This window comes from Limulus polyphemus, unplaced genomic scaffold, assembly GCF_000517525.1.
Source record: "Limulus polyphemus unplaced genomic scaffold, Limulus_polyphemus-2.1.2 Scaffold837, whole genome shotgun sequence".
Lineage (NCBI taxonomy): Eukaryota > Metazoa > Arthropoda > Merostomata > Xiphosura > Limulidae > Limulus > Limulus polyphemus.
The window spans coordinates 286,356-306,275 of NW_013666447.1; the positions used below are offsets into that span (position 1 = coordinate 286,356).

The 19,920-nt window shown below is 33.8% G+C and overlaps 1 protein-coding gene across 1 annotated transcript in view; it reads right to left on the bottom strand.

Annotated features, from left to right (window-relative positions):
- The window catches only part of LOC106460792 (ATP-dependent DNA helicase Q4-like), a 69,235-nt gene that overhangs the window by 37,165 nt on the left and 12,150 nt on the right, over positions 1-19,920 (bottom strand). The window contains exons 5-8 of the mRNA XM_022387583.1: positions 17,714-18,771; positions 14,258-14,505; positions 11,695-11,829; positions 6,150-6,269 (exon numbers count right to left, since the gene is read on the bottom strand). Coding sequence (XP_022243291.1) covers positions 6,150-6,269; positions 11,695-11,829; positions 14,258-14,505; positions 17,714-18,771 — 1,561 coding nt within the window. The remainder of the gene's footprint in view (positions 1-6,149; positions 6,270-11,694; positions 11,830-14,257; positions 14,506-17,713; positions 18,772-19,920) is intronic.

Sequence of the window (19,920 nt, forward strand, 5' to 3'; positions counted from 1 at the left end):
TACTATATATTACTCAATTTCTTAATTTAAAAGCAAATATTAAAAAAACACAGATAAACATCATTATTTGTGTGTCTGAAGTGGTATGTTGAATGCAGCACTGGTTCAAATTAGTTGTCTGTGAAGTCAAAATACCAAGTCTATAGTTTTGTACAAATTAGAAACTCAAATTACCAATATTGACAAGCTAGAATATAAAATAAGAAGATCTTATCTTTTCAATTTGCTAAGATATCCCTCGTGTACTGAATCAAAGACAGTGGCACCCCACCCACCTCTTTCCATTTTTGGAAATGCTCCCTTATACATACTTCTATATATGACATGAATAACCAATCAGAAGCTCAGATTGTCCCTCTAGTAACTTCCTTAGCCATATTAATGGACTTTGCGCCATTTCTTTCTTTTGAACCAATATTTCAACGAGGTAGGGTGTATCTTTAGTCTGCTCAAAATTTCATATTTTTTTAGACTAAAATACATCTTAGTTACTAAACTTGATAAATTATAGTGGAATTCTGTGGTATTAATGTAGTAATTTATGATTTTTTTAGTTATTCAAATGTATGTATAAGACCTAAAAAAAATATTTTGTTTCCTGTCCTCCATGTGTACATTTTTTAAAGGCTTAGCAACCTACGTCAAGCAGCAAACGAGTACAGAGGTCGTAACTAGAAAAGATAATTGCTTGCTTTACTTCTTTAGTTACCATTCTATGTTTTAAGTTAAATAAGTTTAAGAACTTATTTCAAAATAGAAATAATCTATATACATATGTAATGTATTATACTTGAAATGTGACTGTATTTTACAAAATACTAGTCCACTAAAACACAGCAAAGACAGGTCACTATGTAAAGACTAAAGGTCAGTTTTATATTATTGGATATGGTAACATGAGTGCAAGTGAGCCGCATCATTGTAACTTCAAGGTCAATATAATAAATATATATAAATGTATAATGTTATGAGATTTAAGCTATTTTGTACAAACATTTATGTTTTCTTGTTATAATTTGTGTTCATTCTAGAATAAAAGAGGCACAATTTATATATCCTAGTTTTTTATGGTGGTTGCAAGATCAATAAAATCTACTGAACCTGTACAGAGATTAATTACTGAAAATAACAGATAGAATATAAAGTTTTTCCTTAAGAAAGGTTTGATAACTATCTCAACATTATAAAGACCTCGCATGTGAAATTTAAAAATTTTCTGATGCATAAAAGTATTTTTAATCTTAAAATTAATATTCCTTTGCACGACAGATAGGCAACATGCGAAAAGAAAAATCGACATGAGAAAATCTTTATAAACCTTAAGACTTAATAAACAAAATTGATATTTTGTGTATGAAAGCATTGTAATATTTACTGATAATCTGCCAAATTTCGTTAACATTAGCTTCCTAATTTAAAACTATAGCAAAAAACTACAAGCCCAAAATGGTTACGAGGTCGGTCCCAGGGACTGAGCCTGTGCTGAAAGAGTTAACCCTCACTTCAAGATTAGGCAGAGATTAAGTACCAGTTTTAAGCACTAAAGGTAAGTACCTATTGGAAATATATTTTCAGTGTTGGAAAGTAACTTCTGATATGATACCTTACCTCTTCTCACAAAATATCTAGAATACCGAAAATGTGGAAGAACTGGTGCAGGGGATATAGATAAGCATCCTTCGAGAGTGTTTATAGAACACCCATGGAGGTGTGAATCCCCAGCAAGAGACTGCACCATTTCTGTACCAGGTATACTTTTCACCCAGTATGGTAGATGTCACATAAACTGGTGGAAATTGGGAGAAGCATATCCAACAAATGAGAGAAAAAACTGGGTGATTACAAACCCACATCCAATGGAAATCACCAGAATCAGTCCAGGATAAGAATGAAAGTAGAGTTCCTCAGCCAGAGATTGGAAGGTGGGGAAAACTAAAAGGGATGTGTCTCTTAGTGTAGAGTAACTAGGCTGCAACAGACTATACTCAGCAGATCAATTCCAGTCCAACACCAGACAGCATTAAGTATACATAATCTGACCCATGGTAGAAGTAGGGTCCACACCATCTTAAGGAGAACATTTCCATATTGGTCTATTAAACTGGGCACAGGTGTGCAAATCCATTACCAACACTAGTCATCCAGGAACCCAACATCCAAACAATAGTGGTGGTTCACTTCAAATTCTAATGGACTGGTTTCACTTCATGCAACATCTGCCTCAGATAGTAAACCTCCTTGAGGTGGAGCACCAGAGGGACCACATGCAACATCAGGACTGCATGGATGACTGGCTGACACCTAGAGCAATCACATAGCTGTGGTAAATTTAACTAGATCTGAGCAACATCAACCTCCAGGACCCACCACACAAAGGTGAAATGTATGAAGCAAAAACTCATATTCAAGGTAGGATGAGGAATCAACCTGATAACACCTTATGTTTATGTGAGCTGAGCTGCCATGTTAGAAACTCCTATGGTTCAAGTATGGCCATCCCTAATTTTGTACCAGAGATAAGGCAGCCAGCCAGCAACACCCACCACCGTAGGGGCTTTGTCCAGCTCTTTGAACCGAATAACGGAATTGGCGTTGTGTTTTTCTACACTGGCAGAACACTACTGCCTTACTCTTTACTAAATGGAAGTAAGCATATTCAGGAGGCACCACCTCAGTGGCTAGGAACTGAAAAGTGGCAAGCACTCTTAACTAGAAGAAATTGGGGGGAGAAACAAGGTGGAGAGTCCAGAAAAATGCCAACACTGGAAAACCATATTTTGAAAAGAAGACATCCCCTGATTTATTCAACCAAAGGAATGGCAGGGATGTGCAGCAATTTCCTTCTGCTTTACCCATGAAAGTCCATGGGTTAATACAGTCTGGAACAGGCATGTGGATGAAGCAAAATACTAGGAGGAAACCTACTAGCGATCATGTGGAACACCTATCTCAACAGTGTGCATTACTGGCCATGGGTATACATCAAGATTGGTGGAATTAGCCTCCACCCGAAGACAACTTTGGTGGGATGTCCCATACAATCCTTGCCAAGCAACATTTTCCTCTAGGATCCAACTCCACTGAGTAGGAACAGCCACTCAAGAGAACACATACATGCACAATCCAAGGAGATAATGGCTTCTATGGAAGTTCAAATCTCCAAAAGTGATTGCAGAAAGAGAGGGAAAAGAAAGGGCCTAAAGAAATAACAGCTCCATCAAATGCAGATGAAGTGGAGAAGGTTCAGCCTGACTGAGGGAAGTGTTGAAGAACACAACCAAGTGGACAAGGAAGTGGGCAGGAATCAGGAAAGACTTCTCCATCTTGAGAATCCAACCAACATGAGCTGCTTCTCTCAATAGCAGACATGTGTATTGAAAAGACACCAGTTTGGAAGGAGCTAACAGAAGCCAGTCTTCCATGTGGTGGAAGAGCAGTCTCAAGCATGCATAAGTTGGGCAAAGGCTTTAACCACTCTACAAAACACATACAAAGCTGAAGCAAGCCCAAAAGGTAAAGTGCAAACCTGAAATATATCTCTGATGTAAACAAATCACAGATAGCATCAGGACTGATGAGAAAAAGGAATATGGAGGTAAGTGTCTGAGACATCCACCTTGGTCACCCACAGACTTGAAGAAAAAACAAACCACAGTAAAGCAGGGAAGATCCAGAAATTGATAGAGGCGGGACAGATTGAAGCACAACAGTCTCTGGTCTTCTTGGGGATGACAAAAAGCCTGGGGAAGGCTACTGGCTGATAGGCTTAATAGCACACTGCGAGAGAAGAGTCTGAACAGCCTTAGATAGACGCTGACTGGCAGTGGGATCCCAAGGTAGTGGGAAAGATATTGGAACCACAGACAATGAAGGAGGGGAGAGGAAATGAAGAAAAATTATGTCTAACAAAACCCTGATCACCCACAGGTCAGGAGAGAATTTCTCCACTGGGCCAAATGCTACTGGATAATCACTGGAACTGCTCGAAATGAAGAGTATGAATGTGAGACAAATGATGGGCCCTTGGAGTAAGGAACAGGCAAAAGCTAGGAGGGTGAAAGATGGGAAACAAGTATAGAGTAAGGTATGGGAGCTGTGACAAACTTGCAACCAAGGAAGAAAAGATTGAGTGTTGCCTCACAGATTCCATACATGATACCAAAGATAGAGGATCCTCTCCAAAAACAGACTTATGGGGGAAAAAGGATCATCCACACTGCACAAAGATATGTGTATAGGAGAGATGTAAGGTGAAGATGAATGCAGGAAAATTGGGCATAGGATAAACATTCAGGATTCACAAGATTTGCCCATCACAAAGACAAAAATGACTCCAACTGCTGATAGCCAAGAAAGGGATCACAGGCCTGAAAGTAAGCCAATGCATAATGATCAGAAGCCTGTGATGGATGAAAAGGTATGCTGGCACCAGCCCTAAATTGAGAAATTAAATACACAGCATATACTCTAAATTCAAGAGAAGGAGAGAAGACAAGATAATTGGATGATGGGGCAGCATGTAACTTTGCAGGGACAGGATCATACAAAACTAAGGATACAGAAAAATGTAACAAATCTGAAAAACATATCTATAAAGGCTGAGGTAGGCTTATTAAATTCCACAGGAGAGGTATAGGCATTGATCAAATGCTGTCAAAATCGTCCTATACATGAACAGGCATTACAGAGACAGGATGATCCTGGACAATGTTGGGAAAAGAGTGATGAGACACATAAAATTCAAACTCTCTGCAAATGATGGCCAAAAAATCCCAGCCAGGATCCCCACCTGAAGCCTGTGTCATGACAATCATTAAAGCAGTGCTAACTGTAGCTAAAGTTGTGACACAAAATTCCAAGTTCAAAATCAACTGTGAGAAAAAGCAAAAAAAAGGTAAATTTTCTTGACCATAAACTACAGTGAAGAAACAGTTGAAAAAAATAAAGAGTAAAACCTTGAAAACACTACTTCGAAAAGAGATAAAAATTTTGCAATAAATGAAACGTCTGCACAAGACCAATGCCTAATGAAAATGAATGGTTAAGTAGAATTGTATAGATGGAGTCACATGCGTCAGGAGGTTGTGTCGCACTTCTATTGGTGGAGGGTTGTTGCATGATGATTTACATGAGAAGACACAGCGAACCACATTGATCGTGGGGTAGGTGGGAGTTTCATGGCTTCTGCTCTGTGTAAAAATTTGCATATAGAGGGCGGCACTGAACGAAAATAGCTGTTTTGTGAGAGAATATACAATACCTTATTGGAAATGTACTAGTTTCTTTGATTTCAAGTCTCCTGATAGTTTGTTTCATTGACTGGTTTTTTCGCTAACTTTTTAACCATTACATACAATACTGTGTTATCTTATTAATATACTAATAGTATTCCAAAATAAAACTAAAAACAAAATGTTTCATGTTATCCACAAAGTTTCACCTGAGAAGTGCATCAACTTTTAAAAATTACCAAAATTATCTCTTGTTAAAGAACAATGGTTTTATAAATATAAAATGATGAAATATTACAATAAAACTGATAGTTTTTTAAGATTTAATTTGGAAAATACATTTTTATAATATTAGCAATGTACATAAAAACAACAATTCAAGAACATTATGTTTTATAGGCCATAGCTGACAGGGCTTATTAGTTCTAGATCTCATCAAGTCAGCAAAGTTACAGCATCTAAAAAATAATTTTAAACACTATTTCTACCATTCACTTATAATTGCCAAACCTGGGACAATTTATTTCAAGGAAATATGACAATATTAAAGAGGATATTGTTTTTGAACACTATACTCTTAACATTAAATCAAAGTCTCATAAATGACTTAAAGACATAATTTTTACTAGATTCTAGCTCAGTAAACTAATAACCTCTGAATACTAAGCAATTTCCAATATATAAAGTATGATTGATGTAATATCCTACACTTTTTCTTATAAGAACTTCTTTTGGGTTAATTATATATTTAATTATCAGTTTTATTGTGATGCTTTATCACACCTCAAAAAAGAATCATGCCTCATCAATTACGGTTGTATACAACATTAAATCAAGTCCAATATAAGCATACTTTACAGGTTTTATTTGACAATATTAATATTTAGAAAACATCCTTTACAAAAAGAGAGACCATACCAGTAAGGATAGGACTGAAAAGAGGTTCAACGGCAGGTCTGACTGGATCAGGAGGGACCCCCAAGGCAAACGAGAGTTCTTCATCTTCAATGACTGAGTTTTGTTTTGTGATATCTTGTTCTTCAATAAAGAAAAAAGTTATTCATTACAAGTACGGTACAACTAACAAGTCAAGACATTTCACAAATAACCATTATAGGAATTTCAAATTGACAGTACTTTACCCTTTCATAACAAGAATATGAATATATCTTTGTAAGGGTGTATTCAAGTAGTATTTTCCAAACCTATTATACAAGTTTTCTGTTTTTAGCTAATGTTCTTATGAACAGCATGCAGTCAGCCATACCATGCTCTAGTCACCACCTCAGGCCAAAGTTGTTGCCATGGTTAGTAACCTATATGATCACCTAAGTTAAATTACTAATTATTTACAATTTTTACTTTTCAATTATTATAACAGTAATCAGTAATTAATTGATAAACTACTAATGTAATCAGGAAAGTCCTAAGAAGGACTGTATCTGGTAGCAAGAGAAAGGATTCAATTCTGGATTTTGTTTTTTAAGGCAAATGTACCCATGTATCTGGGCTTTAATTCCATTGGAAGTTGAATCAACTATACATGACAAAACCTTGTCGAAACATCATACATTTGCTGTTATGTTAAACTTATATTAAAGTTTTTCTTCATTACCCATTCAAGCCGTCTCCAGCCATTATATAACTATACAAGTGGTTTCATAAAGGGTATCCAGGTGCTGCTGATTTCTGTGCTAGGTTGACTGAATGTATTATCAGTTAGTCGGATCTAGTAGGCTTCTTTTATCTTTGTTTTCCTTGTGTGTGGTTTGTTTCCTATTAGTTTAACATTATTCTACTTTAATGTGTTTGTGTATTCTTCTTCTCTAAAAAGTTAAGCCATCACAGATAGATTAGTCTTATATGTCTGTTTTACTCTTGAATTTTGACATTTTGTTTCTCCAATTTGTTTTAATCCATGTTTTAAATAGTGTTTTTGTTCTTCACTGATTTAGTGTGCATTAACTGTGATCATATTGTGTTGCAGCTTCTGCAAACTGTTCTGACTTTATATTGTTTGTACAATAGTCACCCTCTTGAAAGACCATCCAATGGTTCGTGCCAATGGTGGTCTTTCCTCAGGGGGAGGAGGAGTTTCAAGAATGAACAGAGAATTGCAGAAGATGTTGCCCCAGTTTATTTATAAAGTTATATTTATTACAGTGTTACACCTTATTATCAATTCACATGTATAGCTATATACAGTACAATAAACTAAATCACATAATGTACCCAGTTGTCATGGTGTACATATGTCTACTTGATGCTGTTCTCCTGAACACAATAACATCATAACCTTTATTCCTTCACAAAGCTAGCGAGTGTAGTTTGTTTCAATCTTTTGGAATCACACACAGACTTTTCAATTTTACTGATGCACTCGAGCGACTCAGGATTTTGGCAAGGAATAGCAAAATCCCTCAATTTTATACCAAAGCTACCGACATATATTCATAAAATAGTAGTTCAATAAAATTTTGAATGTAAGTCTACAAACTTAATGAAGTTCCCTATGACCCCTTCTTGACTGTCCAGAGTGACCTAAAGCTAGCCAAAATCGAAAAATGTGCTGCACATGCACATTTAATAGCATAAATTCAGTAAGTAGGTAGCTGTTTGAAGTCATGATAGAACAGTCATTAGTTTTCTCATTTTAGCTTGTTGGTGGGCACTCACCAGGGGGAGAAAATAATGCAGTAGACATCTGTTCTCTGGTATAGTAGCCTGAAATGAGGGGTAGTTGCTGACCGGGGGGTGGGGTGGGGGGTGTGTCTCTCAAAAAGGGGGACTACTGTATATCATTTGTATGTTTTCAGAGAGACACTTGACATAGAGGAATATGGTTTTATATCTATATTTTTTCTTCTTACTTATTCTTGGTAATTGTCTTCTTTATCAAGTGTCCAAGATATCCAATGTTAAAAGGATTATATTGATGTCATTTTCTTCATTAATTATCATGTAAAAACTAAGTACACTGTTCAATCTATTTTCAAACTATTTACCCAACAAATCTAAAAGAACAAATGAGTGAATGTGGTTTCTTTATATGAACTTCCAAAGTATGAAAGTGTGTGCATGTGTTGGTATGATGTGCATCTCTCAAGAGTCTTTGTTGTTTGTTGTATTATTTATCTTCTGATAGAGTTAACTTTATTCTCTGTCTTATGTTTTAAAGACCTATAGAGTGATATTTAATCCTGTATTAAAGTATTGTTTTATTAAGTTTTTTATATTTCATTTAGTCTTACATTATGAAGACTTGATAGATAATTTGACTTTTATCTTTTTTGGGAATTACATACTGTTGCGTCAGTGAGTCACATGACACTGTGACGCAACGTTCCTAGAACTATCATGTACTTTGGCGAATGTTCAAGTTCTTACTAGAAATAGGGTACGCTGGTATATAAAAGAGGGGAATGTAATGTGTGAGTAGATAGTGAGTAATTGAACTGCAGTCACAGGGTATTGTTGAAGTTAACGTTCGTTCGTTATAGTGTTGTTTTAGCGCGAGTATTGAGATTAAGTGTATCGCAGAGTTATATTCGGAAAGAATAAACCAGTTTTATTAAGTAAAGACTTGTGTCGCTTGAGTTTCGTCGGAACGAAGTTACGGAAAATCAATTAACACACGGAGACGTAACAATACATTATATGCTGTTTACATTTATGGAGGAGAGTGAGATATGTATATTACCTAATATATATAGTTAACTCTTTCTGAATTCTTACATTCCTTACAAATTGCAAGGTCATTAAGTTCTTATGATAAGATTTGTGGTGACTGGATAATAATCACTGTCATTGTTATTAGTCAATAAGAATTGCCTATATCTATTAATTAATTAATTAATTAATAATTTATTTTCTTTAGGACATAAAACAATTAATAATTAGTATATAATAAATAAAACAAATTAGTAAATAATTAGTTATTGTACTCAGGTGACTGTATAAGCTACTAATAATAACAAGGACTGAAAAACCTGTCTTCGCAACCTCACCTTATGTACATTAAAACTACAGCAGTCATTACAGAGAGCATGTGCATGCATCTATTTCTTGGTGTGAAGATCATATTTAAGTAGAGGGACAATGCAGAGGTTTGCACAGGTTAATATAAGCAAGGAGTTTATTTCTCTTAAAATCTAACAAGAGAGGATTGTGGAAAATTCTGCACCAGGACTCTGATCTGATCAAAATCACAATGTTAACATGATACTTCTGATCTTCACCTAGTGAATAAGCCTTTCTCCATCATACCATTAACTCTTTCAGTGCACATCTCAGGAGGTTTTAGTGAGTTACATTCAAAATTTAATTAAACTACTTTCTTATCATGGTATATAAATAAACTTTGATAAAAACGTAGCTAATAATTCAAAGTTTAACATTATACAAGTTTTTAATTTTACAAGACAATATTAAAAAAAAAATCCTCAATTCCCCTAGTGTGAGAATTCTGACATTTTCTCTCTAGGTATCCCATCTTCTCTTATTTATTTACCACTCCTCCAAAAATTTATGAAACTTAACATTAATTACTCATTATAATGTGTCATCATTCAGACAAAGCATAATTTTTACAGCCTTCAGTCTTATTTGGTTACAAAGCCAAATAAAAAAAATCAGATTCCATTCACCACATCCTCTTTTCAGTAATTGCCAATCGTTTTCTTGGACGTTTAATACTATGATATTTATAACCAATAGAAAGCAAAGATTTTAATCTATCAAATGACATATTACATTATGTTTTCAGTACAGAGAATTGTCTACTTCCCTTCTGGTCCAAACTTTATTCCCATGAGAAATGTATGGACGAGGTTAGCTGAATTTTCAATGGCTCTTGTCGCATAGTTAGAAAGCCAAAAAACTTCCTGTAAACTCCCAGTGGAGCATAGGGCCACAACAACACCTCGCCAACGGAAGTTGTTGTTGCAGTTACTTGTAGCAGGTTGGTTTTTACGGGGTGGAGTTGCTAGCCCCGCGCCCAACCCTCCTCCTTTCTCATCCTGGACTTGGGACCAGGCAAAGGTTGGCATGTTTGGTGTGACGGGGATTCGAACCTGCGACCCTAAGATTACGAGTCGAGCGCCCTAACCACCTGGTTTAGTGCAGTAGTACCATTAATATAAAAAGTAGGGTTAAGTGTCATCGACAGTTGACAACAAAAAAGAAAAAAAGAAGACCCAGATATGTATTTTTTCTCTTGTTTTTCATGTGCATTTATTATTATAAAAGTAACTAAAATGTAAAAATTAGAAACTTTTTTAGGTTAAACATAGTTAAATTAGGTAAAATAAATAATAATAATAAAAAATGTTCACAAGGTATGCTCGCTAGTAGCCATGCATTGTGTAATTCGATAGGGTAACATAAGCTCCATGTTTGTCAACTGGTTTACAAATTTATGGTGGGAAGATAAACTTAGACATGGTTCATAGGGCAATAAAAGAATACTGTTTAAGTATAAACAGATGTATACTGTTAAAAGTTTAAATCTATTTAGGATAAACAAATGTAGTTTCATGTTATAATGTGAAGTCATTCTTGAAAGAACAAAAGGATAATTTAGATTTATTTTAATTTTTGTTTTGGTGGTTATGAGGTCGGTCAAAATGACCAAAATGACCATTTAAAGAAATTAATATTAAAAATATTAATAAAAAAATAAGTAACCCAGAGTACATTAAATTTAAGGTTACAAAAAAAGACAAATAATTCCTTGTACTTACATGCAGAAACTTATAAAATATATTTATTAATAGTAACAATAAAAACTAACCCAGAAATTGGTACACTAATAACAACAAAAAATCAAATTAATAGCCAGTATGTAACAAGTTCAGGATTAATTTTACCAAGCACAGCTTATTTAAAAAAAGGGGGACTTGGTTAGAAAAAGATTTGAAAATGTGTCATTACCAAGTGGTAACTTGTGCCAAACCTCAAATTCTAACAGTTTTTTGAGGGATTAAAAATAGAAAAATAAAATAAAACTGACATTGTAAAACAAATAAAATATTAATTAACTCTCTCAACATGAGCTCGGTCAATTTGACCAACCATGTGACCTCTTTGTACTTGATTAAAGTCTTTAAAGATTTAATTCTTCTAACTTAAAGAGGGTTAAATAAATGTATTTCAATAACAACACAAAATAAAAATAATAAAGTACAGGTAGAAAGCAAGAGATTGAGGGATGAGGCATCATTATAGTTGTACTCATCATCTGTCTAAATGGAAGTTAGATAAATTTCACCCAAATACTCTACTGAAAACCTGAGCTTCAATCCTTGTTTTAAAATTTTATATGTTCAACAGAAGTAAGAACTATAAAATTATAATCTCTAATCACTATATTCTTCAACATACAGCTATATATTTTATACTACTAATATACAGATCTCTTAATGCATAACTTATCTTTTGAAAATAATAAAATAATTATACATACCTCCAGGATAAACTCTAGTGACACCTCTAGTTAATGAATCCTTAATTCCTTGACACATCTGTGCTGCTTCTTCTAAAGTAGGCAGAGGTTGATCTTCAACTTCATCGTTGTTTTCGGAAGGCAGTAATGTATCGACTAGTTATGAATTTAGGTGTATCAGTATAAAGCATTATAAATGAACATAGTTTAAATTATAAATATCTGCATGGTAATTAAAGGAAAAACATTTTCTAGCAAAATCAATGCATTCCATATTTGTCAAAGTTTTATGATATACGTATGTAGGGATTCACTAATTTACATTGTTCCTATTCTTTACAACAGTCAGAGTCCATTAATCTCTTGAACAAGCAGCACTATTATTTGGTGTATTCCTAGTGGATAATTGTTTACACCAGAGAAAGAAATGGTGTAACTCATATAGAAGCAATAATGTAAAAAAGCTTCATGCTATGTTGAACACTATGAAGTAGTTTAAAATTTCCACAAAAAATCAGATATATGAATAAAACTATATATAACTCTGTAACTAAAAACATTATTAGTACTGTTTATAAAAGCCAATTTCTTGATTTTAAAGCAAATATTTCAATAACTAAACGTTTTTGTCTTCAGTATGAGAAAAAGATTCAACCACTGGAATGGATGAAATTTTGTCCTCTTTATCAATTACCATAAAATTTATATTTGGAGGGGAAGAAATTCATTATGAAGATAATCCAATATTATCTGGAATTGAAGAACATGGGAATGAGAAAAAGACATCAGCTAAACTCAAACTAGCTAGTCAAGAGATATGTGTGTTTGATGTAAAATAGAAGTACCTTTTTTTACAGCTTTCCAAAACGAAATGATAAGAATTTTGAATTTTGTTTGCAAGAAGTCCATAAAGTCTGTACTAAATGAAAGTGGTATAACTTCAGAACAGTTTGACAGATTGCCATGAAATTTGAGATTATAATTCAAGACATCATCACATTTCTTAACATGTTTTTGGATAGATGACTCCACTCTTATAATATTTGCCTACTGCTGCCAACTGCAGGTTGTAGGCAGGGCAAAAATTCATAGAAGACATTCATGTTGGTTATCATAATACACCTTGTTTTTCAAGTAACCCCACAGTCAGTGGTTTGATGGTGACTGATCTGCTAAGATGGGCAGTCATGACTGATAACAAGGCCACCAAAGTGCACCCATGATGTTGTTTGTACTGTTGAAATACATAGTTTTGGAGTTAGACTCTTTGTTACATGTGTTAATAACAAGTTGCTGTGGCCTTGATAATGAATAAGTATTGTTGTGATACTACAACACTCAATCACCCGGGTTTGATAGAAAGGCTAAAGATCAATGAGGTGTGGATTTTGTAATTTTGTGTGATGACAGTTTTGAATCAATGGAAATGTGCCTTGTTCTTTCCATGAGGTGTGTGTCACAGATATTCCAAATCAATTTCTATTTAAACCATGCAACTTTGTGCAATTATGTCAGGAATTTTACAGGATCTGATAGATAGTAGCTCCTATAGAAGATGAATGCAATATGGAGACAGTACTAGAAAGCACTACATCATTATCCAAATCAAAAATATGGGCAAACATAATCGTCATGCAACCAGAGCAGTGTTGCAAGACCCAAGACCTTGCACCTTTACTATTAAGCTGCATCAGAGATTTACTATTTTCCTTCAGTGCAGTCACTTTATGAAATCAATACACACACCTATAATGACAAAGCAAGTAGTACTTTCTTGAGGTATGAGTAACTTCAAAACTCTTAAGAAAGCATTAAGAATATAATTGATGTTTGAATGATAAGTAAGCCTGTAAAGGTAAACTAGCATTATGTATGTTTTTGAAGCCTACAATAAGATTATAACACTTTCTCAGACTCAAGGATGCCATTCAAATGCTGAAACATTAAAGCATAACGTACAAATACACTTGCCCTGATTGCTAACACCAGGGTTCACTATCAGATGTTTCACCAATAAATCAAAGAATATTTTGATATAAAATACAACTACAAGTGAAGTATTATCAAACAGGCTTACAAAGTTAAATCAATCATGAGGGGTAGAAACTTCAGAAATATTAGGTTGGCTAAGCAGGAAAAATTGTTTTGTAATAAAGAAAACATGTTAATCACTGAATAAAGATCGCCTTTGAATAGGTAAGCCTTTGGTAGCCCAAAACTGATATTACAACATGAGTTATGGATTCATTTATTCATACTCAAAGTTTAAAAATGCATAAACTTCACACATAGAAACATATAAGCATGTACTTCATGAGTGAAAGTCATTATTTATTTCATCAGGTTCAGATGCACTGTTTTTAGTGAGTAGCACTCATTATTACTGACAAAGCTCAAAAAATTTTTGCAAATTAAGAATTATGAAAATAATTTTTATATAATATACAACATCGGAAACTGTTGAGTGCACTTCTTGCATACAACATTCACATTTTACTTGCAGAAAAAAAATATGCTTTGCATTCCTATTGTATAACCGAAAGAGACTCACCCAAAAAATATATTTTTAAAATATTGCACTAACCTTTCACCCCAGTACAGTAACGAGCCCAATGACCAATCTGGCCACATTTGAAACAAGCAGATGTTTTTTTCTGTTTTTTGGCAGGTTTATCTTCATCACCATCATCTTTGCACTGCTGCAGGTTTTTCCATTTCATCCTCTTGTAATGTTGACTGTTGAGATGACGATGGCCTCTGGAAAACCTTTTCTTTTTCAGATTGATTTTTACAAAATTGTCTTTGGAAATTGGTGTATGTGAGATAGATTTTCTGCAGGAGAAAAGTATTTTTCAAAATGAGTAAGATTTAATGTAACATAAAATATATTAATTATTGAGATTTTGTAAATACTACAAAAAGTTTTGCAAAACCTTTAATACACCTACACTGTAATTATACAGCAGAGTAGGCCATACTTTTCAGTGCCATGATGTAGCACCATTCTTGACCTAATTAACTAGGTATCTTGTGAGGCATGGGTATGAATGGGTAATAGTGTAGAGTTGAATAATGAAAGAAGTTTTTGCTGGCTATTATTGTTGAAAAATAGAGAAAGAAGAGAATGTGTTCTATAAAAGTCTATTATTTATGCTAACAAATACAAGTTATTCTTTAGGGCAGTATAGTTATGTATTTAGCATGTAAAATAACTTGTAGTTAATAATTTAAAGTTAACGTTTTCCTTCACTGAAAATGTATTTCTGATAGATACTTACCTCCTTTCACATAATAGCTTTCCTCAATTTATTCTGCCCTCTATATGCACAGTTTTCATTCACCACGAGTCTTGAGACTCCTACCTAACATCTTGTGTTTACACGTGGCATAGCTGCATTGTAGCATGTGACAACCCTTCACCAATAGAAGTGCAGTACCCTCCTAGCATAGCTGACTCCCTCTGTACTGTAGAGCACAATCACTGCCTCAATATTAAGCAAAAAAACCACACACACACCAGAAGTTGAGAGGATGGGTGTGAAGAGTGAACAGATATAAATATCTATTGGAAATACATTTTCAGTGTAGGAAAATGTTAAATTCTGATACAATACCACTTCTCACGTAATAGGTAGAATTTCACATTGAAAAGGTGGAAGGACCAATACAAAAGTTACCTAGATGAGCATTGTCTGGAAGGTGCCCAAAGTGAACTCATGTAGTGAGACACCCTAATGTATAGGGTCACACTTGTGGGAGACCACACCCCATCTGTACTATTGTAAAGATGTGTCACAAAATCGGACAGAAAAGACACCAGTCCAAATAGTAACAGGATGTACCAGATGGTAAAGAGTGGCTAGGTCACGTCAGATCGTAATCAGTTAGTCAACTCCAGCCTAAAACCAGGTTTCATCCAGTATTTGTTGTCTGGAGTGCAATAGAAAGAGGAAACAGAAAGAAAGTGAATGAAATCTAGCTGTTGAGTGAACAAATTAGACTTTTACACAGAAATAGACCTGCACCAAGAAATAAAAAAGGAAATATCAAAGACAGAACAGGAATACTAAGGGTTAATAGAATAAGAAGTCTGTCACCAAAATCTAGTCTCCAAAGTTCAATAATTATCCTCCCCACCTCCAGAATTAAGTGAGTAGAGAAAAATCTGGATCATTTTCCATACCTGCCAGACCATCTCATTGGTTACCATCACATCATCATCTCCTTATTGGTCCAAAAAGTTGTGTGTGAGTGTGTGTTTTTTATGGTAAAGCCACACCATGATATCTGCTGTGTCTACCGAGGGGAATTGAACCCTTGATTTTAGCATTCTAAACCCGTAGAGTTACTGCTGTCCTACCGGTGGACTCAAGAAGTTGTATCTTCCATAGTTCTCTCTATGAGCAACAACCTTTTTTCCCCCTCATGCATCATTATTTATGGGTGTACATAATGAGTGAATAATAAATTTACAGGTGAGCTTAAATAGAAATAATGTAAGATTGAAATTAACAAATAGTATATTTGTGCATTTGATGCATAAAGTATTGTGATAAATGCTTATATCTCCAGGTGTAACTATTTTACAGAGCCTCTACCTTTAACTTTGACCATCATTTCCCAGTCTTAGTGTTCCTTGTTTTATGTTATTGTGTTATTTCTGGGTGTGAATTTAATGCCTTTGCGACACTAGTTGGTCCAAGCATATATAAATAACTAAATAATCTTTAAAAACAAAACTTCATCATTCTGCATTCCAATATAGGATTTATTATCATTGAAATCTTAGTTTTAATCAATAATACACATTCAGTACATATAAAAGGTTAACTTAGAGGATATTTAAATCACTTGTCTGATAACATTTAAATCCATTATAGTTTAGTTAAGATAGAAAAAAAAATCTTGTCCTTTATGAATGATGTAAAATGATAGATTTGAAGGAGTGAAGTTTGAACAAATGTACCTAAAATCCCATTTGCCCTAACACTAGCAACTGCACTGTTTGAACGGCTTAAGAAACTTATCAACCAGAACCTGAGATCTTTTTCATAATCTTAAACATCTCAATCAGATCCCCTCTCATGTTACTAGTTGGTTCAAGGATACATAATTAACTAAATATATCTACTTTCTGTTAATTACAGTCTTATATTGTTTACTTTAAAGTTCACCTAGAGATTTACTATTTCCTCTAACGTTTAACAGTTTACTCTTTTCTCATTCTTTTCAGTCTTTATATTCCCTTACTTATATCTTACTACCAAACTTCCTTAATACGAGTCCACGTCAGTACAGTACTTTGTAGAAGGGAGTATATTATTTTAGCTAAATATTGACCAAAATCTTTTAACATGACCCTAAGTGTGTCCATTTAAATATTAGTTGATATCTACTGGCATTCAGGTGTGCCATTATTAAGACTTTTGAACATACCTTAATAATTTGGGTGGTAACAGCCACATGTATATTAAATTTAACAGTTAATTTCGCTGGGTGCTAACCAAGTGGGATGCAGTGTTTTTATGATTATAGTTAGTACTGTACCATTAATTTCAAAACTTAAAAGAATTAACCTATTTTAATATGTTTACTGACATGCAATCTAGTGTTTGATAATTGTTTGGTAATTTTTTTAATACAAAATTTGCTTTTGAATAGAAATTGGAGTATAATGTCACTCTCATCTAATAAACAATATAGGTAATGATATATTTGCTCCACTTATAAGCTTTTTGTGCATTAAGCTTTCAGTTAAGAAGGTTTTTATACAACACCAGTATTTGCACTAGAGCTTGCTAATATAGCTCTTTGTAGCATGTTCTAAACCTAAGTCTTAAGGCAACAGTGAACATTCTTTCATATATTAACACTGAAATTTGTTGCTTGACAAATTCCCAGAATTAACTGGCCTTTTAAATTTTTACTGGGACATAGTAAAATATTTATTCAAAAGGCTGTTCTTCACAGTCTCTTTGTTTAATTTTTAAATAATATTTAAAAGCATAATGAAATATACATACCAAAAAGGTTTACTAACCTTCCAAAATTAGAAGATTTTTTCATTGATAATTTTTCTATGTCAACTTTTCGTTCACTAACAAGCTTCGTTAACGTTTCTGCCTCTGGTTCTTTACTGTATTCCTGAATGTTCCTTAATAAAGCATCACTGTTTAAACTGCTGTTCCTTATTTTCTTCGTGATATTTTCCTCAAAGTCACTAGTACATTTCCTCTTGTTTGTTTGAAAAGGTTTTTCATTTTTATGCTGACTTTCAGATTCCTCTGCATCCAATTGTCTTATACCTTTATGCGAAATTAGTTTATCTTCCATTTCTATGTTTTCATTCACACCTTCTCTAGTATCCTCAGTGACAGATGTAGAAGAAAGTTGCTTAAAAACACGAGCATTATTTTCAAAACTAACACTGTTGTCCTCACATGTTGAATTAAGTTGATTGGTAATACTATTGTTATCTTTAATATGAAACTTGTTCTCCTCAGCAACATGTGTGGAAAACTGCTTTGTAGCACAGACATTATTTTCTAAATCAGATTTAGTCTCAGGAGAGAAAAATGAAGAAACTTGTGCAGTAAAGCTGACATCCAGTTCTTTTGGTTTTTTATGATTTTCTTCTAAATGCACTGAGCTCTCCAAAATTTTAGGTTTTTCCAAACAGTTAACTGTTGAATACTCTGCAGTGTTTTCATTAATTTCATCTTCACACAAAGGTTGAGGAGACACTGGATTAGTAGAGCTACAGCGTTCTAGCCACGCAATATCGATGTTACGTTTTGGACTACATTTTAAGCCACTATGTCCTGATAAAGCAAGAGAAATGGACTTCACAGATGTTAACTTAACTCCTGTTTTCTTAGCTACAGAAAACTGTTTTATCATTGACTTGCCATTAAGTTCTTTAGAACTATGTCCAAACGTGAATAGCTCTAAGTTTTTTAACTCATCCTCTTTAAGTTTTTTTGGTGAAGGTTTAAATAAAGATTTATCACCAGGCTGATCCTCTTCTTTTTCATGTACTGGTGATCTTTCAACTTCACTTTTTAGTACTGTCAATCTTTTTGCTTGTGGGATAGGAACCTGCAAAAAATAAGAATACAGTGCTTTCTCCAAATACCATATTCTGCATTAGTTTGTCTTATATTTGAATACAGTCAACAGTATAAAACTAACATTGTACTTAAGATACTTAACAATATTTTTAACAAGAAATTTTCCATTTGCAGTCATCACCTAACAACACACACACACACATTACACCAAAAATATGAAACCTACTTTAAATTTTCTGTTTGTTTTTTAAATACTGTCAGGTTTAAATTTACTTAGCTGAACACAACCAGGTTCATCTCGCAAATAATTCACAATATTTTAAGTTACATACCTTTTTACTAATGTAAAAATTGCTATGTTTCATTCTTCCATAACTTATAAAAGAATATCTTTATTTAGATATATTTAGGTAAATTTTTCAAATTATTTGTGCAGATGTCCTGCAGTTAGTTAGTATACATGTGAATGGGATGTAAATAGTTGTAAGTTCACATTAATCCTCACCTCAGTCTAGAGTTTATATCACAATGACTATTTTGTAACTAACACTTCCAGGTCAGGCTTTCAAGTCATTGCTCCACTAGAAAATGGGTCACACAAAAGTGGAAGGGTGATACGAAGATCTCTAAAAGTTAGTATCAGCTGGGGTTTAATCTCCCCCCTAGATATGTATAATGAAAGTGGTTGCTGACATGGATAATTCAGGATTATAGGATACCATATCAGGACTGTTGTCCAACTTAATAAGGTGATAAATGGATAATCCTGCCATTTCTTCTCTACTAGTGTTGTGTTTTGCTCTCTTTGCTTCAAGAGCCATTTTTTAAACCAAATAACTCTTTCCATACAGGCATCAATTTCTGCTGATGTCACAAGGTTTTTACCAAGTTATATTTAAAATTTAATTAAACTACTTTATAATCATGGTATACAAATCAACTTCACATCAATATGAAACTAATAATCCACATTTTAATATTATACAAGTTTTAAGTTCTTAGTTTTATAAGGCAATATTAAAAAAAATCTCAATTTCTCCTAGTATGAGAATTGTGACATTTGCTTTCTAGATATCCCCTCTTCTCTAATTTATTTACCAATCCTCCGAGATTTAGAGAATTATCAAATTTAACGTAAACTACTCATTATAGCTATTGTTATTACTCAGGCAAAGCA